This window comes from Strongylocentrotus purpuratus, unplaced genomic scaffold (genome assembly GCF_000002235.5).
Source record: "Strongylocentrotus purpuratus isolate Spur 01 unplaced genomic scaffold, Spur_5.0 spur5_scaffold_10, whole genome shotgun sequence".
Classification (NCBI taxonomy): domain Eukaryota; kingdom Metazoa; phylum Echinodermata; class Echinoidea; order Camarodonta; family Strongylocentrotidae; genus Strongylocentrotus; species Strongylocentrotus purpuratus.
The window spans coordinates 14268258-14296151 of NW_022145595.1; the positions used below are offsets into that span (position 1 = coordinate 14268258).

The 27894-nt window shown below is 36.4% G+C and overlaps 2 protein-coding genes across 2 annotated transcripts; one reads left to right on the forward strand and one right to left on the reverse strand.

The window, feature by feature from the left end:
* The first annotated feature begins 1672 nt into the window (after positions 1-1672).
* On the forward strand, positions 1673-8999 carry LOC764611 (UPF0561 protein C2orf68). Its single transcript, XM_030979574.1, has 4 exons — positions 1673-1833; positions 2631-2755; positions 4806-4897; positions 6597-8999. The coding sequence occupies exons 1-4, from the start codon at positions 1721-1723 to the stop codon at positions 6717-6719; spliced, it is 453 nt and encodes a 150-aa protein (XP_030835434.1). The 5' UTR covers positions 1673-1720; the 3' UTR covers positions 6720-8999.
* A 4147-nt stretch (positions 9000-13146) lies between these two features.
* Positions 13147-27789, reverse strand: LOC575905 (ubiquitin-conjugating enzyme E2-17 kDa). The gene is made up of 6 exons (XM_030979575.1): positions 27631-27789; positions 21698-21764; positions 19527-19558; positions 19003-19080; positions 15106-15211; positions 13147-13933 (listed from the first exon to the last, which is right to left on the reverse strand). Exons 1-6 carry the CDS (start codon positions 27652-27654, stop codon positions 13794-13796), a joined length of 447 nt encoding a protein of 148 aa, XP_030835435.1. The 5' UTR covers positions 27655-27789; the 3' UTR covers positions 13147-13793.
* Positions 27790-27894: the final 105 nt, after the last annotated feature.

Here is a 27894-nt window from a genome sequence, read left to right on the forward strand (position 1 = left end):
GGGCAGGGGGCACTGAGTTCCCCCCCCCCCCGTAAACAATACCCCAAAAAAGCAGTACACGAGTAAAGATGGTTTGTATCGTTTAAACAAAATAACATACAAATAATAAAACCTGAATTAAATCATTATATTTCATTCAAAGAAAAGGAAAGTTAACAGGATTTAAATTTCCTATACATTCCGCATGCCCCTAATAGCGATATGTGCATACCGTAGAAATATTGTGAGATGATGGGAATTAAAGAGTGCGTGTGTTTAAAAAATCTAATTTGATACCAGTGATTTACAAATGTTTCTGAAACGACATGATTTTCCGGTATTTTTTTCTCAGCTTCTCCAATCTAGGCCTACATTATTACAGACATAATTGGTATAATTTATTGTTTGGTTTATATTAAAAATGTTATTTTATATCTTCTTCTATAATGAAATGATAAATGAAGTTATACTGTATCTGTAACATAACAGTCCAATATTGGTCACCATGAGTTCATGATCAAATCTCATATGTTGTTGTTTTATATTTCCTCCTTGAAGGTCTATACAAATTCACAAACAAAACATTGATGCATATATATCGGCATATACTATCCTATTAGGATATAATTGAAACCATATACTGAGATCCAGAGGGGTAGAGCATATGGAGCAATCATATTCTTTGCACTTTTACCAAGGCACGTAGCCACAGGGGGGGGGGGCACGGACGGCACGTGCCCCCCCCTAAAATTTCCAAGATCGGTTGAACTTTTTTAGACCACCTTTTTTTTACCTTGATCGATTACATGTATGTGCCCCCCCCCCCCCCCAACATCGAACTCTGGCTACGTGCCTGCTTTTACCTAATTGACAAGTGCCCCTTTTTCTTTCTAATTAGTTCCCATTCTCATTTTATTAAGTGACCCTTTTCATCGCTGATGAGTGCCCCCTCCACCTCCGGACAAGTGCTCCTTATTATTATACCAGTTCCTTTTTTCATAAGTGCCCTTGATATTTCCTTCTGATAAATACACCTTTTATTTTTAAAGAAGAGCCCCTTCGATCCCTCAGGCTCATATGAATAAATTAAAAAGACGAACATAGTGATAAGATAAATATACGATGATAAATATAAAAAGATTAACAAATTTCAAGATGAATTATTAAAAATATGAATATTAAAAAAACGAGCATATTGAAGAGTTGAATAAATTAAAAGGACAAAATATTGAAAAAGATGAATATATTAAAAAGATGAATAAATCAAAAAGACAAAAAAGGATAAAAAAAATATTTCAAAAATATGAATATTCAAAAGACGAGCATATTGAAGAGTTGAATAAATTAAAAGGACAAAATATTGAAAAAGATGGATAGGTCTAGACTATATTTTAAAAAATGAATAAATCAAAAGAACGAAACAAATTAGTTAGATAAATAAATTGAATAGATGAATATATTGAAAAGATGAATAAATATTTTTTGAAAGTGCTGAAAATAGTGATAGGATGAACAAATAAAATGATGAATATATTAAAAATACGAACATGTTGAAGTGATGAATATATTAGAATACAAACATAATGAGAAGATGAATATATATTTTGAAGGATGAATATGTTTATTCAGAGATGAATAGAAATACAAGAAATAAATGTACTCCTTTTGGCTTGCCATACACGCTCTAGCTCTGCATATCGCATGCACTGATCATCATCTTGAAGACTTTATCATCATCATCATGGAAGACAAGGACTTGGCTCCAGAGCTAGGCGCCAGCGACCACGGTTGTGTTTCTCGCTTAGATCTTACTTCTGGATTCATGAAACATATCATTCGCAACCAACAAAGGAGGTACCAGACAATGTATTTCGATTTTCGTTTGCCCAGTTTGGGGATAACCTCCAGGAAGCTCCGAGGCCGAAGGCGTCGGCGTCGGAGCTTCCTGGAGTTAGGGATAACCCTAGACTACACCCATGTTGATCCGCGCGCTGAGTTGAGGATGAGGCAGAGGCTGACTCTGACTCTGACATGGAAAGTCTCGAGCTCGAGCTCTCTTGTATCTAACTCCAGGGCGGTGTGTTACGAAACTGTCATAAGTACAAGTTCACCGACATCTCATGATCTCATTGAAATGTGTGCATGGTGTGTATTATTAAGTTTAACACGCGTTTCAGTGGGATGTCTGTGAACTTTGTAACTGTCTTATGACTTCATGAAACGCTGCCCAGGGAGCTACCTGGACTCTGGAGCATACTGCATACCATGCCTATTTAACTAACAGTAACAACACATCTCGTCTGAATGAGGGGGGGGGGGGGACGTTCAATCGACCATATAAAAAGTTCATTTGAATTAATGAAAGCAGAAAAATCTGAGAAACTGAATGGATCAATGGTGGAAGTTTGAAATGTAAACGGGACTAATATTTATGAAGATGAATGATTATGATGAGAAAGTTATGTAGATCTACATGTATACAAATATGAGATCACTACATTACATTTCATACATGTGAATGATACAGCTGTGCGGATCTTGGTCAAAGTGGCAAATTAAGTGTCAAGCAAGGGTTATTAATCGGAAGATAAAGGACGAAAACAAAAATTAATGATTCTCTTGTTACCAAAGGATTGTTGTTGTTTTTTCAGGGATGATTATGACAAAGAAGTGAGAGTAATGCAAGAGCAACAGAAAACTACAGCAAAGGAAAACAAGAACCATGCAAGGAAACCCGGACAAAGTATCTACGTTCCACCTGCAAAAGCAAGTAAAGGTAAATACAGTCAAGCCTGCTTTAGTGACCACCTGTCTACAAAGACCACATTTCTTGTCTCCCTTGTGTGGTCTTTATAGACAGGTTCCACTGTACAATACATCCAGCATGCTACATCTTTATTCTGTGAAAAGTATATATTTTTAACAAACCAGCAAATCAAGAAAAGTTTGAAGAAAATGGGACAAATAATAGAAGAATTAATTAATTTATAGTGACATACAAAGCTATGGATAACTATGAAAATCCCTTTCTTGATTTGGAATGTCGGTGATGTAAGTAAATACTAAATAGTAAGGTAATGCCTCACTATTTTATGAATTGATACATCTTTATCATCAGTTTCTCTAAATAAATTTATACCCACAAAATTAATTCCCCAATGCCTTTACCTACAGGTGTAACTTATGTTGATGAAGACATTGTTTCATGCTGGTTCCTTAAAGGGAAAGTCCACCCCAAAATAAGTTTGTTTCGATAGAGGCAGAATAATAAGAAAATCAGGTGAGTGAAAGTTTGAGCAAATTCTGAATGAAAATAAGAAAGTTATGAATTATTGAAGTTGTGATCAATCAAATACAAATTGGCAACTCTGTGACTTATTATACGAGCTCTCCTTCATTTGCTTTGTGCATAATATTCCATAAAATCATGTTTTCTTCGTTATTGATGACGGAATATATATTTGTTCCTTGCAGGGGGAGTATAGAAACATATTTGCAATTATTATATTTAGGGTGCATGTATGGTTGAAATTTTTCTTGAGGAAAAATGAAAATTTTAGATTTTTTTAGTACTGAGCAAATGGAAGTTGAGCTCGCATGATACGTCATAGAGTTGCCAATTTGTGTTTGATTGATCACAACTTCAAAAATCCTAACTTCCTTATTTTTAATCGGAATTTGCTCAAACTTTCACTGACTTGTTTCTCTCATTTTTCTACTCCTATTAAAACTAACTTAATTTCAGGGTGGACTTCCCCTTTAAAAATATATCTTTCATGAATTAACAAAATATGAAAGAAAATGAGAATAGATATAAACATGTAATATATTTATATGGCCATTTAAAAAAATATACATGTTTAGCGTCCCCGCCCGCTTCCTTTTTGGGGGCCGCCTCCTATTTTTTTTTTTTTTTGAATTTTTTTTGATTTTTTTTTTTTTGAATTTTTTTGAATTTTTTTTTTTTGAAAGAAAAAAAAACATGAAAAACACTGCTAAAATGGCTCTATTTCTGATTTTAAAAAAAAAAAAATTGTCGGCGGCCATCTTGAAAAAAAATAGCCTCGACTGTCAGGGAAAATGTACCGAGTGGCCATTTTGAAATAAAAAATAAAAAATAAAAAGGGCCTCCTCCTTCCTATTTTTCAAAAAAACAGGACGCTAAACATGTTGTTTTTTTTATTTGGCCTATTAGTAATTTATAAATATTTTATTAGAAATTACTTTGTCATAATTTTGAAAAAAAGACATTTGTCAATTTTGGTTTAAAGTTTAGTAAGATTAATGTGGACATTGTGGTAAATAGTAATGAAATGAGATCACAAACTCATAATCAATTCCTAGCTCATCTAGTGATTTGCATAGTTTTCTATACTTCAAGTCATTAAAATATCATATCTTGGCCATTTTTTTTTGTGGGGGGGGGGGGGGGGGGTAAGGGAATGATTTTGTTAATCCATTTGTTTATTTTGTTTGTGGAATGTAAATAATAATATTGGAAGCAAGTTATTCCTGGACTGATCTTCCCTTCTAACTATGTATTGTCACGGCACAAATTTGTAGAATGGAACACTCAATCCATTTAATTTAGTGAGCTGAAATTATCCATTTCTCTAACACTTATGCAGAATGGAATCTTAATTACTTGTGAGATATTATAACCACATAATATCATTATCATTGTACTTATTGAAAGAATGTTAAATATGAAACTTGCATGGATTCCACTTCCTAATATATATTTTTAAAAATCTGTATCATGTACTATACTGAAAATATTAGACAATTATTTGATATTGTTGTCATACATGTATTTTATTTTGAAGGTAATGGACGTATCAATGACTATGACAAAAACGTCTTCAAGCTTCAATATGAGGCCCCGGATAGAGAGGTTTCAGAATGGCTAGTCCACAAGGTATGTAGGCTGTAACCTATTTTTCTTCCAGTCTAATTCTATGGAAAAATTGCAAAGCACCAAACTATAGGACAGAGTATTCTAGGGCCTGAATTCACAAAGGAGGTTTAAATTTAACCCATGGTTTAAACCCCTATTTATATAACCCACAGTTGTATGATTTAAAATTAACGCAAATTAAGAGTACCTTGCCTCGTGTGTGTACAATATTGGACCTCTGACTGTGTTGCACTTATTTGGGGCCATTGGATATGTAAATGAAGATTTAAACCATTGGGTAAAATCTAAACCTCCTTTGTGAATTCGTGCCTACCGTAGATCTTTAACCTGGATACCTAGCTTTGCATACCTCCTGTGCCAATCAAGAAATTGATAAAGGAGAGGGGCAGAATCGTCCCAAGACAATACATAAAAACGGGGGTTCAATAAATGTATCTTGGAAGCCCCGTTCTTGTGCGCCATAGTAAGTTTAACTAACTTTTTGCTGGCCCTTGAAGAATAGGCGACACTGGCTTTGAAATTGTATTTGCTCAATACGACATTGCTCTGTCATAACCGACACCTCCATCATTGCAGGTGATGTCTTTCCAGCGCGGTTCATCTGCATCAGTACCCATTTTTTGTGTGGATAGTGTTCAACTTGGATTGGTTGAATGCAGAGACAGGGAGAGATCCTAACATTTACATGTTTTCTTCTTTAAATTGACAATTAATCTTAAAAGTCGCAAGAACTATTAAGTAAAAAGGTGTTGCATGTTGAATTAAAAATTTAGGAAAGGGAACAATATCTAATGCTCTACAATCAGACGCAAGGTTTTGTAGATTTTCTCTAGGTTTTTTGAAAGTATCGAGTAAACTAGACCCAACACTTGGCGATAAGAAGGGTGTATCTCACAAACGTTATACCGATCCTTTGGGAATTAGGGATTGATTATTCTCGTAAGTTTGTGTAACCCAAAGACACAAACACCTGATGGAACAAAGTAAGCCAGTTAGTTGTATAGATTTTATCGACAAAATTTTACTTAATTTTAGATATAGACATACTCATATAGTCAACCTGAAATGCAGTGCCTGACTACTTTCCCATTTGTTCCGACACACAAAGTAACATAATTTTTGTCTTCAAAATATGTGACTTGGGAGAGTCTTCTTCTTCTGCTACTATTCTAGAGGACCTATAATAATAATTGCTATCCATGATAGAGTACCTAGTGTTCCAAGGGAGAATGTACTTTGAAGAAAAAAAAGAAAACCTCTACAGCCGCTTCCTTCATTAGGGTAGGGTCCACATCTGTGAGACCAGATTTTACTCTCCAAGTTGTACCATAATGTAACAATTTCAACCAGTTATTGAAAGTGCTTCCATATCCGATATTGATCAGTATGGTTACTTTAAAAATGTGCAAAATCTGGTGGTTTGAGACAAAAGTGCACAACATTTTGTTTTTTCTACGGTATGCTACCATACTACTACTGTAACTTGAAGCCTAACCTTATCAAACTAAACTGTACCGGTAACTCAGTTCATGAGTTGAAATGCCTCCCCCAAAGTATTGGCAAAAGCCCTAATCCTCGTAGTAAATATTGCAGGAGCAGATTTCGAATAATCATTTTTCAAATTGTGGAAGGTAATCTTACACAAGGTTCGACTGTAGAATGAGCTCTGGTAAGAATCGTTATTGTTCTCTTTTTACAGGGTGATGATCCACATGGCATAGCAGAGCGTTTTGGTAGACAGTGCAGACTCAGCTCACCTCTCATCAAGGCTCTAGGATCTTTCATTGAGGAAGAAATGGACAAGAGAGGACTCCACACATGAAGTCAGGTCAAAGTTGAGGTCACAGGTCAAGATGAGATCAAAGGCTAAGATGATACCTACCAAGTTGGATATATGAAAAAATAGATCAAACTGAATTCTTTTTTTGTGTGTATGTTTGCCATGAAATGCCTCGTTGATTCTAGAATATTGATGCAGTGCATGTCATTTCGTAATCCAGGTGATAGGGCATGGTTTTACAGTGCTGCCATGTGTTCCCGACACGGCACTAATGTCGTTTTGCGAGGCATTAATCTACATTTGCCAGTATATACCCATGGGAAGAAATGGGGACCTGGTAGGATGACGAAAGCCTTTGTGGCAGTAATTGCTACAATGACCATATGATAGGAATACTCCCCAGGGAGTGTAGATCATGGTGCAAAACTGTACATTGTGCGTGACTGGATCCGAAGACAGGGTTATACATGTACATGTACATGTAATATCTGTAAAGTGCTTAGAGATAGCATTTTGTATTAAGCGCTGATATAAATCCAGATTATTATTACCAGAAGTTCAGACTACATGATCAAAAATCTTGCAGTACATTATTTTATGTGTAATGTACATGATCGCATTATTCATGTGGAAAGGCACTCAAGATGAAACAAAAAAGGCCTTGGAGATGTCCAGGAAAATTCTAATAGTGTGTGATGAATTATCAATCGCTTTGGCCACAGACGTTCTTCAGTTCAAGGTGGCCCAAACTGCCCGACCAACACGGATGATTGGACAGATATAGCTGGACCATCCATGGTCATCCGTAGGGTGATCCGTGACTATGTGATTGGGGCTAAGCCACTTCTATACAAAGCCTAAATCATCTGTAACATTGTATGTTTATTATGTTTTCAGGTGTTTTCTGTTGCGCAATTCAAACCAAATTTGGACGAAGTATGTACATGTAGGTGCATGGAAGGATGAACGGATTAGATTTTGGGTGTAAGAGCTTGCAGGTCAACAGTTGGAGTGTCCTAAAGTTGTTAAAACTTAAGAGATAACTTAAAAATATCTCATTATCATGATAACTTGAAAAGCATTGAATCAATTGAAATGAGACGTGGACCAAGTATGTGTGAGCATGCAAGAATTAATTGATAAGCTTTTGGTTTGCATGCAAGAGGTCAAAGGTGAAAGTTCACAGGTCATAAATGTTTTTAAATTCCCAGTAAATGTATAATTACTGTGATAACTAATACCAAATTAGAACCGATGCCTTATGGGGTTTAATACAGATGATGCATTCTTAACGTACATTTTTTCTATGTTCAGCAGAGGTTTTTTTAGCTGCATAGCCACACTCGTCTTGTTACGATGTGTGATTCTGTTTGTAGGCTTTTTTATTTATTTTTTTATTTGATTTTTTTTTTCATTGCTCATCGGCCAGGATGGCATAACATTTGTTAAAATGCATTTTCAAGCATGTTACTTGCTGAATAAATTTGTGCTATTTCTCTCATTTGGTGGCATTCATCCTACAGGGTAAATGGATTTTCATGCTCAAGTGAATGATAGATTGGAGGAATATTGTATTCATCAAAGTTTTGACTATCATAGCTTTGCTATATGTTTGTTTGTGCTTGCAAGTTAGGAATAGATTATCAGGGACAAGTTTGTATAATTTGAATAGTAATCATGTTGCAGAAGATTTTTGTTATGATTAGTGACCAGCTGAAAGCTGCCTTAATATCAGCTATATGTATTTATTTATTTATTAAGTATCAGAACCTTCAGGGTGATTAAATGTTTCATATTACATGGGTTCTTTCGAAATATGAGAGAAATAATGTAAAATACATAGCCCTATAGTTATTTAATATTGTGATAACAATGCTGTTTACATGTACCGGTACCGGTAATTGCTGATTGCAATGCACGAGTAGGAACTCTACTCATGCCCTTATTTTTTTTTAATGCAAACCAAAGTTGGATTTTTGTTCTTGTCAATTGCTCCCCCCCCCCCCCCACCCCCTCCTGACCATATTTGTAGCTAGGTTAAGTTTGTGTGAGCTTGCCTATTATTCTTGGCTTCATATTTAAGAAAATATGATTTACTTTTTATTTTGTTTTGTTTTGTTTTAATTAATATACATTGATGTTCAAATTGCTATTTGAATTATTTCTAACAATCACAGTCATTGACATCTAGGTCTGCTCTCTAAATTGAGAATAAACAAACAATGTCTTCATCTACTTGGTGCATTATGTAAGTAACTTGATGATGCCTTCCAGTAGCTAAATAAAGGTGTGACAGTGTCGCACAATCAAAGATACAGAAAAGCTTTGGATTGATTTAGGAATTGTGTATCATTATTGTTGTGTGTAATTAGTTATTTTCATGTATCAGGCATAAATGTTCATTTCTATTCTGCCCTTTTCCTTCTTTTCTAAGCGCATAGGGACTTTCTTTGTGTTAGTGATATGCGCTATACAAATAACGTTATTATTATTATTATTATTTGCTGGACTTGAGTGTTATTAGCGAGAAGGATTGATGGTGAATGATTGAAAAAACAGGTGCTTCATTTGTGGATGGATGACCGATAACCGGTACATGTTTTTTTTTTAAAGACTAGAAAATTGCTCATACACTGTGGGAACAATTTATCTGTAAAAATGACTGTACTATATATAGGTACTATGAAACTTGTTGACCTTGCTGAAAATCCCGACAATGTCCAAAGGGCACCTTTTGGCTTGTTGATGGTTAATAAAGAGCATCCTGAGAGGTTACCTGTGTTGGTTGGGAAGGTCAATGAATTTCGGAGTACCTATATATATATACAGTAGGCTTGCGGGTGCACCATGTGAGAGAGAGGGAGGATTGAGGAGTCCTGAAAAGGATTCTCAGTAATATTTCTTGAGGGTTTGTAGTCCTGAAGAGGACTGTTGGTCATCTTTCTTAGCTTATAGCTTGTAGTACCTATATAGTACAGTCATTTTAATTCATTGATGGTTGAAATATCTTTAATGAGTGACTGTTTTTTTAAACATAGAACAGGGTCCTATCTTACAAAGAGTTGCAATTGATCCAAATCATATAGCAAGTCCTCTGATCAATCGCAAGTTTAAAGCCACCCATCTCTCACGTACATTGTTGCGATTGATATCAGTCGCAAATAGGTTGCGTTGTTGTTGCGATTAATATCAACTCTTTATAAGACAGGCCCCTGATGTGTCAAGCAAAATCACTATCTGAGCAAAATATGTTTCACACAATACCTCATAGTTATACCTGTTCTAACTTTAATAAAAATCTCTGTCAGCAGCAGACGACATCATATTCACTTCCTTCTACATCAGCTCCTTCCCTTCTCATTTCCATATTACGAAAACAGACTGGATTTAAGTCCTGTCAAACTATCCCCCCCCCCCCCCCCCCCCCCCGCATTTCTTAGAATACATGACAAAGATACTTCAACCATCAATGAATCAATTTTTATATTTACATTTCAATGATACCAAATGCCATCCTTTTTTTCACTACAACCTACAAAGCTCAGGAAAACGAGAGGCGGAGACATGTGTGTGCAAGAGCAATTTAGTAAGATGCCGCAAACTTCTTCTTTTTTTTTAATCTAAAAAAAAAAGTTTTTAAAGAAAGTATATTACTGTACCTGTATGTAAGGCAAGGGGGAGGGGGAGGGGGGCTGCAGTCTCAATGGAATTTTGAGAAATGACCAATACATGTATGGGCAGCCACCCCCTTTAATATGTGCAGGTAGTATTAACAGGGTCTATTTCATATATGATTTTCTATATTTTGATGGTTCAATTACACTTCATTAAAAAAACAGAGAAACATGCGAGAGAAACTGAGAAGCAAATTCACACAAAAATAAACTTATTTGTTGAAATTCAAAATTCAAAAGTAGGAGCAGGAAAACTGACAATTCTATCATGAGTGATGCCACACTACGAAGAAAATGCTCTGTGTAATGACTTAAATTCATAAAAATATAAATGTTCTTGGTTTTTATGACGGAATGTACACAATTTTCAACTAACACAACACAATTACCCCTAAATCATTAATGACTCGCTTCCAAAAACTGAACTTTCTCATTCTATGTCTGAGTCTTCTCTGATTTTCTGCTGTCGTGATGACTAACCTTCTACAAAAAGGTCCTTTTAAAGTATCATAAATCCTTGAGTATATTTCAACTGTAGAAAGTTAGCAATGACATATATTTGTGTACTTTTCTTCCATAGATACCATATACCTGGCTCATTGACAGCAAAATAATTATTGAGAGTAATCACTTTCAAACAAGCATCAAAATCGTATAAAGCATATACCAACACCAATGCACTACACTATGAAACAATACTTGAGGGGCAAACGATTTTCAAGATAAATCTGAACAGATAATTAAATTTTGTTCATATTTTTATTTTTTCGAAAACAAATTAAACAATATTAAACAAAAGTCGTTCATGTTAAAAAGAAAATTAGCAATATTTAAATTCCATTCCTAGTAACCCAGAGCCCGTTTCACAAAGCCTTTTTTCTATGACAAATGACAAAAATCAGTGACGAATCAGCTGATAGCCATTCAGAAGCAAGGATTTCAGTAGCTTTTAACAAAAACTGGCATTTGTCACTGATAACAAGTTTTGTGAAATGCCCCCTGCAGTGGCTGCAGTCTTATAGTTGCCCTTGCTGGGCGTGATTGAGCATTCAAGTTAGAGGATAATTATGATCAAGGGTTTCATCATTTACACCTCTATACACTTTATTCATTCTCTTGAGATCAGATGTTTTTTGTTGCCGACTATTGGCTCTGTGACATGAGAAACGAGCGAAACCCAATCTACAGTGTGCCCCAGAAAAAATGAAAACAGATTTCATGGCAAAATTTTTCTATTGAAATGAATCATTTCCTTAATGAAATATACTGTACATTTATGGAAATTTCTGCTTCTCTACTTTCATTTGATGCACAGCTTATCAATAGTAATGCTGAGGATTCACATCTCAGACTGCCATCTAGCGACTCCAGTCGATTTCATGTGATGCATTATGGGGAAAATTTGACCAAAATATCAGTTGTGGCAATGTTATAAACATTAGATGAGTAGATTTAATCAGAATTATTGATGGGGAATCGTGAATAATAAGCTGTGCTTCAAGTGACAGAAAAGAAACAGAGCTTTTCATCCATGTATACCTCATCAAGGAAATTATTTGTTATGATAGAAAAATTTTGCCATAAAATCAATTTCAATCTTTTATGGGACACACTTTTCAATATACATGTAATTCAAAAAAAGAATAGAAATGACACATAATTTACATTAGTAACTTAGTTCTCACCTTATCACTAAAACCTCCATGTATATATGGAATACTTAAAACGAGAATATGTAACATGCATGTACTTGAAGAAATATAGGAAGGGAGGTTTGCAAACAAATATAAACCATTTGCACTGTTGCATTACTTCTCACACTGTGCTGCCAGTTAAAGGTAATACAAAGTTTTGGTATGGGGTCATGAATGTGGTTCAAATGAACATATTGGACGCATATGCGGTCCTACAATATTCAGTGATCGTTGTCGCGGTTGAAATCGAGTCTAAAGTTATGAAATTGTAAACAATAAACTCTTTATGTTGTATAGCTCCCTCTCAAGGTCAAGATATAAATTAAGCTATAAAACAATGTTTCTTGACTAATATCTACCGATTAGTTGTTCCCGTTCGGAAATTATATACCACAACTACATATTCTGATATTTTCATGGTCGCAGCTACCATTGTACAGCCGTAGGCGCTATATGAAATTTATCAAAATTTACCGGGAGCACCGGTAAATTTGTATATTCAATTTTTCTCGAAAGCAGATGTAGTTAAGAGGCTAAATTTTCTAGTGCTTCTAGTAATACATCCACAGGGGCATCCAAATATATCAAAATTGTAAAGAATCACTATCCACCCAATTTTCAAAATTTCCCAAAACTTTGTATTACCTTTAATGGTTGAGATTTATTCACAGAATATCTTGGACAATCTGATGTTTCTTGGGAGACAGGTAAAATCAACTCATGAAACTTTTACATCTTTAAGAATAGCATTTTCTATCGATACAATGAGAATATCAAAATTTGAAATAATATGGTGACACAGAAACTCAGATGAGATCATCCAGCCTGGAATAGACACATTAGAGAGACTATGGAGGGTGACAGAAGCGAGACTATGTAGGGTGACAGAAGAAATACTTATTGCCCAATGATACTTAACCTGGATCCAATCCACTTCAAGTTTACATGAACTTATAATTTCACATGAATGTCTACGTGTGGATACAAAGCAGCAGTAGAAACACAGCATGGATTACAAAGATTACGGTAGAGAAAAATACTTACAAACAAGGTCATTATTAAAATCTATGGTTCAAATTTTGATACAAACAATTGTTTATATATACACACATACTCCACAGTTCTAATTACTTTTAAAAAAATTACTTTTTACCCTCCCCCTTGTGCCAACTTTTCTCACTTTCAGTACCGAATGGAATGAAGTCTGACATATACTATAACTACAGTGTACTATATCCAGATTTTTTTTTTTTTAATCCAACTCTAATCCATGGTGCTTTATTCCCTTATAATCTGTACTATATCCAGATATTTTTTTTTTTAATCCAACTCTAAATCCATGGTGCTTTGTACCTTTATAATCTGATAAAGCTTACGGTATCTACAATTCTTACAAATATTGGTCGTAATAAGTCACAGTTTGAATGAGAATCATGTCTGCATTTATAATGGTCTAACCGAAAAATTCAAACCATATGATCGGTAAACAACAGAGCACATGTTATAAAGTACATGAGGATTCACTCCGTCTCTTTAATATCTCTTTCATGAAAGCTCTATGATTTTTGTTTACTATTGACAACAGAAAAATCTTGCTCTATGCCGACTGTACAGGTAGACACTGATCTCCAATTGATTAGTCTACTCTGTATGGCATGTAATAAGGAGATGGAGTCAATATCGGGAGGTCACATGAGAGGTCACATGAGAGGTCACATGAGAGGTCACATGAGAGGTCACATGGGAGGTCACATGGCATGTTTGGAAGTATATTTTTTAGCTTCTGCTTCGTACAGTGCTCTGTCCCTCTTGTATAATTGTGCGATTTCAGGTACCAGGGGGTCATCAGGGTTAGGGTCGCATAGCAGCGAGCAGATCGACAGGAGTACTGAAACAGAAAACAAAAAAAATAGATCAAAATTATTCGTTCAAAACTTCATATTCTGTGCTTGCATATATCCAAATGATATAAATACATCTATATTTGCATCTAATAAGAGCATTGATGTCTATACTTTGCATAGTACATGCAGGACCTCTAAATGGAAGGTATCTCCAGTGACAGTTGAACTGTCAACTACAAACCTAAAAGGCAGCGCAATCGTAGGCACCCATCTTCTCTCCTGATAATTGGATTGTGATAGAAACATCAGAAGATGTTAATGTTATATTTCATAAATATTGGTGCATTCCAGAAAACTCTACTGAAGTTTTGAATTGTTCAAATTTCCATGGAGGTGCTACAGGTTCGTGTTGACGTACAACATCCCAGACACTGCCTTAGCACAGTCTTCCTTTTCTCTATTAAATGCTACCCAGAGTGCATCGATGATGTTCTACGGATGTCCAAAGAATATCTGTTGTTGAATATGCATTGCAGCCCGCGCCGGTCGTCATAGGGTGGAATTACGATAACCATAATTCAACCTTTGTAAGACCCTAATATCATCCATATCGATTCCAAGGAATTATTTAATGCCCACAATCGGGATGGAAGCGGATGGGATTTTAATAGAGAAAAGGAAGACTGTGCTGGGCAGTGTCTGGGATATTGTACGTCAACACGTACCCGTAGCACCTCCATGGAAGTTTTGAACAGTTCAAAACTTCAGTAGAGTTTGCTGGAACGCCAGTGGCATCCTTCAAGGTGGCCGGATCTACATTGATAAAATGACGGATGTAGCCGGACCTGCGTGGAACTACCGTTTTCCTTGTTCATTCCTGATGTGATGTGGGACTTTGTGAGTGGGCCTTATGCCTCACTCACACCTTTGCGTATTTGGCTTGCGTATTGCTGCGCAGTTATGGCAAGCCGTTTTAACATTTATTTCTATTTCTTGATATCAAGAATTGAATTCTTGATATGAAGAAATTAATTGCTTTACAACAGAAAATAATTTCTTGATATCAAGAAAAAGGAATAAATGTTAAAACGGCTTGCCATAAATACACAGTGCTCAATACACAAGCCAAATATGCAAAGGTGTGCCTGAGGCATTGTAAAAAGAATCAACAAAAATACATATAGTAACAAAATGGCCCTCAGAAATGCCTAAATACCTTTTGAGATGGTGAGCGCTGGCGACCACTGTGATCTGAGGATGTCTAAGCAGATGCTGCCATTGCTGTTGATATTTGGATGGTAGATTTTTGTGGTGAAAGCAACCTGTATATAAAATGGAAAAAGTAACGTTAGATTAAGACACTGAACACTTTTGAGTGACATCAAAAGGAAAACCTGGTCTGATCTCACAGTCCGTGATATACGAATAATTTCAACATGATTTATGCCCACGTGTAGTGGTTCTTGAGATATTGCGATACCAAGGCTATTGTTTTGTGCGCTTGCTATCTGATTTGTATGTGCTTGAGTGCTGCGTGTGCGGTTTGTGTCTTCGTCATTGGGGGTGTGTTAGTGGGTCCTTGAGTGTGTTTTTTGTTTTTTTGTTTTTTGTGTTTTGCGAAGTTTGCATAATCCCCTTTTTGTATAGTTTTCAGCAATCGGATCTAGTTATAGTTATAGGGTGGAGGGGGTCATTTGATGAATTATTTTTTTTTGAAGGGGAAGGGGCCCACCTCCTGCCCATCACCACGAGAATGTCCACTGCCACTCATCACTTTTTAACTTTTAACATTTACTATTGGTTTGTAACGTACACTTTGCAATTTTGTTCGTATATATCTATTTTCAATGATTTATTTTGTATATCTTTAAATGTAACATATGTGCAATTCAGCATTTGGCTGCTAATCATTTGACGAATAAACTCTTGTTTGAAAATTGAATAAAACATGTACATGTGTTTTCAGAAATTTACCTCTACGACCTTTAACCTACTTTCCCAAAATCTATCAGATCATCGCCAGCTTTGCACTTGAAGCCCATACCTGTAGTAGTTCTTGAGATCTTGTGATGAGTCTAATACCTATAATTTTCATAAATTTACCTCTATGACCTTTGACTTTTGACCTACTTACCCAAAAGTTGAATCATATCGTCTTCCTATATCATCCATTGAGAAGCTCATACCTCTAATAGCCATTGAGATATTGCAATAGCAATAGTAATGCTAAAACCTGCTGTCACTACAGCAGTGTGTAGTGAGGATTGTTACAAGATTTCGTTAAATAAGGTCTAGTATTGAAGACTAGTTAATTCAGTCTGAATTCATAGACTACCAATGTCAATGTATTAGGCCTGTACTGCTCTTATCTAATGTCAACAGAAGCCCCTTGTCTTATATGAGGCCTAAAATAAAAACTTGTTGCATTGCCCTTTGGGTGCCAAAACATGGGTCGGTCGGTCGGAAAAGATTTTTTTTTTTTTTTAAACTTTTTTTTTGTCGCCCTCTTTGGGCCAAAATTTTTCAGTTTTTAATGTTTTGTTGTTATTTCCGCCCTCTTTTGGCTGATATTTCTCAGTTTTTAATGCTTTAAAGCATGTGTTTCAGAGTTATCATTCCATTCATATCTTTTTCACCTCATAATAATCCATGGTTTGGAATGTTTTGTTGAGACAACACTCTGTGCTTTCCTGCTGACGAAGTTGGTTTTCAACTACCTGTACAACTTGCTAGCAATGTGAAGATTGTTTGGAATAATTTGATTTTATGCATTTATATCCTAAGTCAAACAAAATACATATTTTTTTATTCATTAATACAATAAAACAATAAAAACGGTTTTAAAAAAAAACTTTTTTAAAATGCCGACCGTAGATTTTCAGATTTTTAGATTTTTAGATTTTTAAATTTTTTAGATTTTCAGATTTTTAGGTCGGTCGCAAAGGGCAATGCAACAAGTTTTTATTTTAACAGAAGCCCCCTTGTATTATAGTGCTAAATGAAAGTACTTTGCATACAATGTATGTGCATGCATTCTGTGTGTATGCACTTGAGTTGTAGATGTAACGCATATTATGTGTAGAGGCAGTATATCGTCATTGTTCAAGTGAATGTTTCAACAGTAAAGTTGCAAGTTGCAACCGTCTTCAAAGTTTGCTTTCCAGTGATTGTGGAGCATTTTACAGACCCGAATTGGTAAGAACTCACTTAATATAATAGTGGTAGTTAATGTTGAATTGTTTTATGAAGTAATGTAAGCCTAGGAGAGAATATTAGTTATCTTTCTTGTTTGTTATATATAGTTTGGAACTTGGAAGGCAAGGAAGTGCATTGTACTAGATAACTCTCTCTCTCTCTCTTCTCTGCATCGCTATCCACCCCTCTCTGATCTCACCCTTTCTCTCTCTTTCTCTCTCTTTCTCTCTCTCCCCCTCTCTATCCCTTTCTTCAGCTCTCTATGTATGTTTGCTACAGTGTCACTGTGATGGTGATGACTGTATTATAATGTATTTTAAGACAGGTACTTTCTTATCTAGTAGGATATTATTCTTTATACTTGTAGTTGTTTTTGTTGCAGCATATATATGTAAATAGACTGTGTAATTAGTTAATTACATGTACATACATGCAAGTTGACTTATATTTTCATTGTCTAGCCAAGGTTTATAACTTGTTGCTTATGAAACAAAGAGAGAGTTTTGGAGTACATGTAGTCAGTTTATTTTGACATGATATATATGCATGTATTGTTGTAGTGTCTCATAAGTATGAACATTATGTAGTTTGTTTCTCTTTCTGTTGTGTTACAGATTGTTATCTGAAGGTTGGTGACCATGACCAGTGAATAAACGACAGTTCGTGAACTTTAACTGAATCTTCGTACCTCGTCATTTGAATCTTGTGAATAACAACTTTAGGGTGTTCGTGTAATTGTCGAAACTCCTCGGTTTGCTAGTTGTAAACGGAGGCAGCCACACTTGCTCTTTAGATATTTACCTCTATGAAACTACTTTCCCCAAAATCTAATCAGATCATCTTCCTATGGTCATAACACTTTCATCAGGTTTGAACTTGAAACCTATACCTGAAGTGGTTCTTGAGATAATGCGATTGTAACGAAAACGTGGAACAAACTGATGGACGGACAGACAACCCAAAAGCATTATGTCTCTGACACCACCTTTGGTGGACGGAGGCATACAAATAACGATGTATTACAAAAACAATCACAACTTCTTTATTCTTTTATAAATTTATGTGAAGTTTTTAGCAATGCTAGACTATTCTCCAATAAGAAGACTTACAAACTTTTGATGACATTTACTGAGAGGTTGTCATTGAAAATTTTGCTACATTATTTTAAAACACAAAATAAAATACAATAAGGATTTGAGAGCTTTTGAGGCCATTTTCATCATGACAGAGTGGACAAAAGCACCGAATTTGGCATGAACACTCATTACAACCTACTCAGTATAGGAGGAGCCCTCCCAATTTTTCAAAGCTGCTCATTTTAATCGCAAAAAATCAAAAATGGCCTCCACAGTTTTTCAGGCTATATATTAAAATGTATTTACATGTACATGTATGAACATTGGGAGGTTTTGCTCTTAGCATATCGAGGAACACACAGGGAAAAAAATATTTAAACAATTTTGGGGGCTACTTTTCAAGCTTGCTTGCATGAAAATAACACTGAACTCTATGCAAATTTTGGGGGCTCTTTTATGACTTTCGGGGGCTCTTTTTGGCATTTCGGGGGCTCCTTCGCCCCGAGCCCCTGTGTATTTTTTCCCCTGGGAACACATGATTTCAAATTAAACCTTTCCTTCACCACATGCATGCCGCACATACATGTACATGTACTTGTCAATGCAATGTCTAAAGAACAGTGATATGTTATTTCTCTAAATCATTTTTTGGTAACAGACCAAAAGTTGGGGGGAAAAAAGAATGATCAACACTCAAGCCTTTCTAACAAAAAAATAAATGTGTACGAAAATTTTGAGGGTGGATACCATTCAGATTATAAACATTTAAAATATAAACTAATCTACTAAATCTTGGTCATTTAATATTCAAGCTACTGAGCTTGGACTAGTTTTAGACTCACCTTGGGAGGTTTGAAGGGATAATCTGTTGGGAACTGAATCGTGAGGAAAAATACACCATTTTGGTATGGACTGTTTCCCTGTGAGTAAAAAAAATATGACAAAAAATGATCAGTTTAGACAGGGTTAATGCAAGGTCAGAATAATAGTGGGCATTACGCATGCTTACAAACTAGTAAACAAGCTACACAAAAATATTAGACAAAATATGAACAAAATTACTATAAAAATGCTATGCACAGGTACTTGTATTTACCTTTTTTTTTGGAGGGGGGAGACATACTGTAATACATGTGCATAATGCAACATTAACTGTTTTCTTTTTCTTTTCTGCTAAAATAGATAACCTAACCAGATTTCTTTGGAACCAGCAATCACTCAATACCTTCAGAAATTATCTCAAAAACTCACCTCCACTGTTAATAACATACATGTAATTGTAAAACACATTTGAACATGTACACGGAAAATGCACTACATATAGGGCGTACATTGTTAATGATTTTTATTTTATTTTAATACTTACCGGACCCATTATTGTTGCTTGCCAATGATAATCTGTTGGTAAAAAATAAGAAAATGATTCAAGTTCAACATGAATGCACATAAATCTACTCTTGAATTTAGTTTTGATTGGTACCAAATCTCAAGATTATCTATAATCTCATGCAAAGTTTTTTTGCAGCATAACTGACCTAAGGCTTAAGTGACCTTTGACATGACTTTTGCAGAGCTGCCAACCTCCAGCACAGAAAATCAGTAATCACAAGGCTCAAAATCAGTAGTTTGTGGAATAAATTAGTAATTTCCTAGGCGGCGCTATGAATTTAAAAAAAAATGGCATGCCAACACTGCACGGATGCATTTTTGGGCGATTTGCTCACACACATTTGCTTAATTGATTTTCAGGTCATCACAATTAACACATCAGTTTTCCGCCTTTATCAGCCTTTATGAACCATAGAAATCAATGCTCAAACTTGAATTGCAGAATTAATTTGAGGACTTTAGTTGTCCCTCGTCAACAGCCTCAACAGAAAAAATTGACAGGCTTTGTAGGGGTTTTAAAAGGCAACAGCATAGTTGTAGGTTGGATATCGGAGGGTAAAAGATCATCCTGGCGAATCGCACCATTATCTAGCAACAAATTGCAAATTGTTATTCTTATATTTACTAAGGAAACTTAAAGAGAAGGTTGAGTTCTGGGAAGAGGTGAAAAATAATTTGTGTGCGTTATCATTCTTATTATGCAAGTGTGGAAGAACATCAGATGAGACATGTTCCCTGAAAAGCATGGCTCTTCAAATGCCTTCATATTCTAAATATGTCATGTAACATCGTAAAACTTGGGGATAGGATTTTTACGCCACGTGTTTGTGTAGTCCCATATACATCTTTCTGTGTACAGTGTTTGTAACTTTACCAAGACTTGGCCAAATTTCTTATAATTTTGATGATTCCAGAACCTTGCAAGACACACAAATTGTGATATGCTAGATGATCAACCTTTTCTGTTCGATTCCACACCGTTTCTTTCACAATGCAATCCAAGACCAGAACTCAACTTCATCTTTAATATCATTCCTGAGGATATATACCGTACATGTATATGTTTTTTGAGGCTGTTCTGATGAACATTCAAACCAGTGGATTAAGTGATGAATGCGATAAGAGCATAAAATCAAGCTTTTTATTGACACAGGTATGTTGACATGATGACAGTATCCACAACGTCAGGTGAGAGTTGTACTCATTAGGCCTGTCCTCATCAGCTCGAGATTGCCAAATAGCCCGCTATTTCTGATTTGCGAAATAATCCTGAAGTTACAAATCGCGTCTTCATCAGCTCGAGATTCGACCTTGAAACTTGAAGCTTGATATTGCTCAGTTTGCACATAGTGCGAGTCTTCGGGCTGGCGAGGACGCCCTGGACAAATAGCGGGATATTTGCCAAATAGCCCAAGATATCTTGGGATGATTATCTCGACCAAATATCCCGCTAATTGCAACTTCGGGCTGATGAAGACGCAAATTGGCTGGACATAGTTCAAATAGCGGGATATTTGGCAATCTCGAGCTGATGAGGGCAGGTCTATTTGATATAGACAGAGAAAGAAATTTCTGATTGAAAAGAGAAGGAATAAGGATGAGACCCTTAAAGATAATACAAAGTTTTGGGAAATTTTGAAAATTGGGTGGATAGTGATTCTTTACAATTTTGATATATTTGGATGCCCCTGTAGATGTTTTATAGGCAATAAAAAATGTAACACCTAAAACACTTTTGTTTTAGAGAAAAATTGAATATAAAAATTTACCGGTGCTCCCTGTAAATTTTGATTAATTTCAAATAGCGTCTACGGCCGTATAATGTTAGCTGCGACCATGAAATTCTCAGGATATGTAGTTGTGATATATAATTTCCAAACGGTAATAGCTAATCGGTCGATTTTAGTCAAGAAACATTGTTTTATAGATTAAATAATATCTTGACCTTGAGAGGGAGCTATTCAACATAAAGTGTTTATTATTACAATTTCATAACTTTAGAGTCAATTTCGACCGCGACAACGATCACTGAATATTGTAGGATCGTATATGCTTCCAATATGTTCATTTGAACCAAATTCATGACACCATACCAAAAATTTGTATTACCGGTACCTTTAAGGAGGTTTCTTGAGTAAATGTACTTACAATTATCCTCACAAACAGGGCCTGCTGAACATTGTTGTGGGGGATCTCTTTTTATATCCTGGTACTCCTGTGACAGAAGAAGAACAAGGAAATACACCGGTGAAATGACAAACTAAAATCCAGTCATGAATACATGAAAAACATCATAATATATAATAATAATGGTGGCTTGGCTTCTTGTATGTAAAGCGCACCTGGGGAGTGTTTCACAAAGACTATAAAGAGGCTGTTCACATCGGCAAAGATAGTGCGGTCTAGCGCGCGCTATCTCGCGCTATCTCTGCGGTGTGGAAGGTACAACGTCGTTTCGGTCCGCCCAACAGCGAGCCACGGCGAGCCAAAACGGCGTGCCACTGGAGCACCTCTTGGAGGTGGTCCACGAGAGATAGCGTGGTGTAGCACGTGCTAGACCGCGCTATATCTGCCGGGGTCAACCCGAGCTACGATAGCACGCCGGAAGTCAACGTTTTACACGCGGGGAATTTTATACTCATTCTATTTTGGTGCGATCTGAATCTGAATCGGTACAACTCAACACTCCGGTTCGTAATAGCGCGCAAAATCTTTGACCGCTCTGACCTCATGACGTCATGCGTCATGGCAACAGGACCTCTCAACAAAGGTGTGGATCCGACGAATGCCAATGGGCAGACCGTGGGTCGCGCTATGATAGCGCGATCCACGGTCCGTCCACGGTCCCCCCTTGCGGTGTGAACACGCCCTAAGATCGACTTTGAGTTGGACTTAACTATGGCAAGCCATTCATGCCACTTGTTGCTCTCTGTCTCAGCATTGGTCTCTCAATTATGGTCTTTAGATAATATTTTCTCCTCCTAATAATAAATCATCAAAATATGTAAATTTTGTAGATTTGTGCCCATGATTTGCACGTCCCTTGAGAGACCGATGCCAGTAAATAGTGATAGCTAACAGGGGCATGAACGGCCTTGCCATACTGTAGTTACATGTACCAAATCCAACATAAAGTCGGTCTTACTTTAGTCTTTGTGAAACATTTTCTTTTGAACTAAAATATCATAAGTGTGGTTATATTATAAGAGCAGCTCCACAGTAAATTGATGCCTCCCAATAAGTTGAACCAGTAAGAAAAAAATGTAATACTCGAGTATTCGCTTGTAAGCATGGGAGTGTACTCGGGTACCTCATTACACTGTTGTGCACAGCCTTATTTTCCACGCTCCATTACTCTCTTTGAAAAATCTACCCAACCATTGCAGTCGGAAGCTGAACAATTGCCTTTTTCTACAGTATGTCAAGTATTTTTATACCACCTTTACTGTAGTCTTCCATAAGAGAAACTCTTTTGATTTTTTCTGTTTTCCCACTCCAAATAAATTTGAATATAATGCCTTCTATCATCTTCAAAAAGTTTGGAGGGATGGAATCAACCATGATCAAGTGAGTAACTTGGCTAAGTGCTAGACTTTTCAGTACCGTGACTCTTCCAAAAATGGTTAGGTAAGCTTCTTTTTGTCCAGCTATCAAGAATTTTCCTCAATTTAATCAACTTCTGCTCCCAGTCCATCTTTAGAGCTTCATTATTATTAAAATATATGTACAGCGTAGTGACCTAAATATTTTTTAGGCTTGTGAGTCCATTTCAAATCATGTTTCTCTAAATTCCAACTTCTATCAATGGCTCCTAACCATAACATGGCTGTCTAAATTCTAGAACATGCTACTTCGCCAAACTGATTCAGTTCATGTAAAATTCCCTTTAATGAAGTTTCATCCGGAACAAAAAATAATGTATCATCGGCATATCGCAACAACTTTAGTTTAAGGTCATATCCGACCATTACTATTGGTTTAATAATTTTATTTTTTTTTCACCTGTACAGAACAAATTTCAAATAAAATGATTGAAATCACAGAGTGATTACTGAACATGTACATGTATCTCAGGTAAACTACAAATGAAAGGAAACTGAAAACATATTGTACATACATGTACAGGGTAAGGACAAAAGAGCAACTTTCAGTTCAATGAAACAAATTTACTGTACAAAGAATACTCAGAACTTACTCCTCATGTTAAAGGCAGTTTAGTTATGGTATTATACAAATAACTCATGTTTACAAACTGGGCATTGTTCAATACGCACTGCACCACTGCAAGCACGGAAAGTCATAACAATCCGATGATGAATGAGGAAGTACAAAGTTGGTGAAATGCGACACTAATATCTAGTCATGAATACATTAACAAATCATACTCAGAATTTACTCCTCAGCCTCAGGTATTAGGCAGTTTAGTCATGTAACATGTACAATGTACAGTCAAACCTGCTTTAGTGACCACCTGTCTACAACAAGCACATTTTTGGTTTCCCTTGAAAATGGTTTCTCATTTAAACATGTACTAAAGGAACCTGTCTACAAAGACCACCTGTCTAGTGTCTACAAAGACCACTTTTTGTGTTTCCCTTTAATAGGCAGTCGCTGTAGACAGGTTTGACTGTATTATAAATAACTCATGATTACATGACTGTGCATTTGTCAATATGCACTGCATGCAGGTACTATGTACATGTACATGTAAAGTCACAATCAGATAATTAATGAGACTTGTTGAGTTCATTATTTGGCTACCAGTACATGTACCGGTAATTGTATACATGTACATGTATTTTATGGAAAATCATCATACAGTGCAGACAAGTACATGTACTCACCCGAAAAATTATATGTTACACACATGAACTAAAAATGGGACTAATACCAGGAAGTACAGGTGCGCTATTTGACTACCAATTTGAATATGAAACGGCAACAAACTTTGAATTATTTTTCTTTTTTAACATCAATAAATTTACACAATATACACAATATACATGTACAGTAACTACAGTAACTACCGTAAGTTTAACAAAACTTAAAGAGAAGGTTGAGTGATGTGAAGAGGGGGAAAAATAATTTTTGCATGATCCATGGTTAGTGATTACGTATACATGTAGCTAGAGAGAGAGAGAGAGAGAGAGATAGAGATCCACTTACACATGCGTACGTTGCATGCATGCAGTATACTCTGAGATTCTGGATTGTCTTGCGCTGTAAGCTTGATTTTGGATGTCGTTCTAGTTGATTGTACAGTTAGTAGACTGAAATCATTACTCATGAGGAAATCAAGTTATTGGAATATTGGAATACAACTCTAATCTACAGTAATTATTAATAAATTAGATCGAGTTCTTTCCTGCCAACTTTTATATTTATTCAACGTTGGCTCGTAGTAGGCTCGATTTCAGCCTGGATTGCAGCTTGTCTGTGTCAGTGTGTGCGACCAATTCGAGTCTAACGGCTGACGAGTGACTGTGCTTTCGCGCTAAGTTAAAAAGTAATTTTTTACTTTTTCCCGGCAATGACATTCCGTCCGGCCTGTCTAATTATGAACGTAAATTATTGACCATGAAATTAATTTTTCAAGGCTATTGGTCCTAGAGACGGATTAGCGTAGAAGGAATCTCCAACTTTGCCTTGGAGCTCAGTGAAAAAAATACAAGGGGGGGTCAGGGCGAAATACCCCCCGAAATGCCCAAAAGAGCCCCCGAAAATCAGAAAAGAGCCCCCTTAAATTTGCATTGAGTTCAATGCAAAACAAATTTTAGAATGTTATTTTCATGCAGGCAAGGTTGAATAGGTAGCCCCCCAAAAATAAATATTAACTTTTTCCCTGTTGGAGCTAGATATCTCCTATTTTATGACACTTCTGGAGTCAGCAGATGGGTGAGTTGTAATACATGTACTTAGTTAAGAAAATTGCTTTCTTTTAAAACTAGTTAAACTTCTAACAATCATTGAGAAATGTGTAATCAAAATGTTAGATTTTGATATTGATATTGATTTAGTATTAGTATTACTATTAGGGAGGCATATACCAAAATCTAACATTTTAATTATTCATTCCTCAATGTTAGACCTAGTTTTGAAAGAAAGCAATTATCTTAGTCGGTCCTGTGTGCGCGTCATATTCAGAGATACCATGCACAAATGGCGCGACCGAATTCTGGGCAGAAAACTGCTCCTTGTTCTTTCGGAAATATTTTGCTTATCATCATTCTATATTTCAAGTGACGCGCTACCCTACTTAAAAGTACTAGGCTACTGGAGTCTAGCACTGTAGCACTAGCAGTCGATTGCGAATGGTGTTGCGAGATGGATGTTAATTGGATCTCGTAACTTCTCGTTGATTGAGTCGGCAAATGGGTGAGTTACATGTACATGTAATGGCTTAGTTAACAGTAGGGGCGCTGGTCCGAGAATAAGGATCATAAAGTCTTTGTAAACGCGGACCAATGCGTCCTCAAAAACAAGGATCGTCTGCAAAAAAGCAGATGTTCCATATTTTTGATCGGCACATTGGCGATGCAAAAAACGGATTCCAGGATGATTTTCTTGATGCATTTTACATTGACTTTGTACAGAGACCTTCACATTATGAGCAATAAATCCTTGGGAAGACGGACAACCCATAAAAGTAGACGGTCAACTACATGTAGCTCTACGGTTATGTTCCCCTGGGGAATCCAAATTTGGCATTGCCAGCGGGCGGTTCGGTAACCCGAAACCCGCAGAGCCCCGATGAAAAAAAATGTCCGCGAAAATGCAGAGGATCCTTGTTTAAGGGGACGCATTTTATCCGCGTTTATGAGGATATCCTCGTTTATGAGGACGATCCTCATTCTCGGACCAGCGCCCCTACTGCCAAACTGGTTTAGATATTTACTTTCGTTTAAACTTTGTTTTATTATAGGGTAGCACGCCCAGTATTCGGTCCATTCCCATTATTCGGTCAGACAGCCGTTTCAACAGCTTTAACAATTTACAAAATAATTTATGAGCCACGAAACTTGCACAAATCAGGCAGCTGAACAACTTTTCTTAACTCTCAAAATTAAATCAGATTTAGGGCCCCAGAAAGATCTCCAACTTAGCTCAAAATTGGTCAGTGTCGCAAGACTTTCTGCACTTCTGCGTTCTCTTAGCACATGCGCTAACATGCATAGCCATATGTAGAAGTCTATTGCGAAACAACTGCGTGTGCTATCGCAATGAATTTAGTATGTGTGTGAAGAGAATCACTTCCGTGTTCACTCCATCGCAGTGAATTTGCAAATGACGCATTTGCCGATGTGCGAGAGGTATTTATACGATACCCTTGCCATGCGGTATCGCTCGGCCAGTATTCGGTCAACGCATTGACATTCAGTGCTTTATCGCGCAATTGTGTGAAAATAGTGCGCAAATACGCTTCGCTATTTGGCAACGGAGATACCACGCACAAATCGCGTGACCGAATTCTAATCGGCGCGACCGAATTCTGGGCAGAAAAATGCTCCGTCTTCTTTCGGAAGTATTTTGCTTATCATTATTCTATATTTTAAGTGACTATAAAATCCTGTTAGAGGAATAAATTTCTTTTCTTTTGATGGGTAGATTGCCAAATAAAAGAGGAGAGAATTCAAAATATTAGTGATTTCCCCTTAAGTGACCGAATACTGGGCGCTCTACCCTAAGCTGTTATTGTTAAGTAACCGAATACTGGGCACTCTACCCTAAATGAGTATTTAAAATGTTAGATTTGGGTATTGGCCTCCCTACCTGTACTGTACCTGTAGACTCTAGAGGTCAATAGACCTCTACCCATTTTTGCACTTACATGTAGCATCGACTCTCAAAACAAATTACAATCACTCCAGCAAAGCATAGCGAGTCAATCAATGCTAATGTAATGAGTAGACCTAGATCTATAGTAATGGCATGCGTATGAAGTGTCCGAATAGAGTCTAGATTAATTATAGACTAGATAGTTAGAGTCTAGACCAACGAAATAAATAGACTGACTTTTTGGTCTAGCACTAACACAAAGATCTTCAACTGCTCATGATAATGTTCCAATTTCATGGGCTTACCTTGTTTATTCTTTTTAATGCCATGTTGTGCTAGCGTTTTCGACTTTGCTGATGGTGATACCGTACCGATAATGGTGTACTATTTTGGAATCCTAGACAAGGCCGACCCACAGACAGCCCGACCCTGAGAACCCGACCTAATATCCTGGACAACTCGAGCATACTCCAACAGATGGCGCTGCAACAATTTCTGAGGGCAGGGAATTTTAACTCCTTACTGTTCTCGGAAAGAATGAATGCCGATGCGATTCAGTTGTTATTATG

Bases quoted from the DNA above. Each gene is read 5' to 3' on its own strand.
- LOC764611 (XM_030979574.1), top strand. From the start codon at position 1,721: ATGGAAGACAAGGACTTGGCTCCAGAGCTAGGCGCCAGCGACCACGGT. The intron at 2,756-4,805 runs GTAAATACAGTC...TTTATTTTGAAG, and splicing joins ACCTGCAAAAGCAAGTAAAG to GTAATGGACGTATCAATGAC. The intron at 4,898-6,596 runs GTATGTAGGCTG...CTCTTTTTACAG, and splicing joins CAGAATGGCTAGTCCACAAG to GGTGATGATCCACATGGCAT.
- LOC575905 (XM_030979575.1), bottom strand. From the start codon at position 27,654: ATGGCATTAAAAAGAATAAACAAG. The intron at 21,765-27,630 runs GTAAGCCCATGA...CTTCTGTCACAG, and splicing joins CATTAAAAAGAATAAACAAG to GAGTACCAGGATATAAAAAG. The intron at 19,559-21,697 runs GTAAGTACATTT...TTTTACCAACAG, and splicing joins CCCTGTTTGTGAGGATAATT to ATTATCATTGGCAAGCAACA.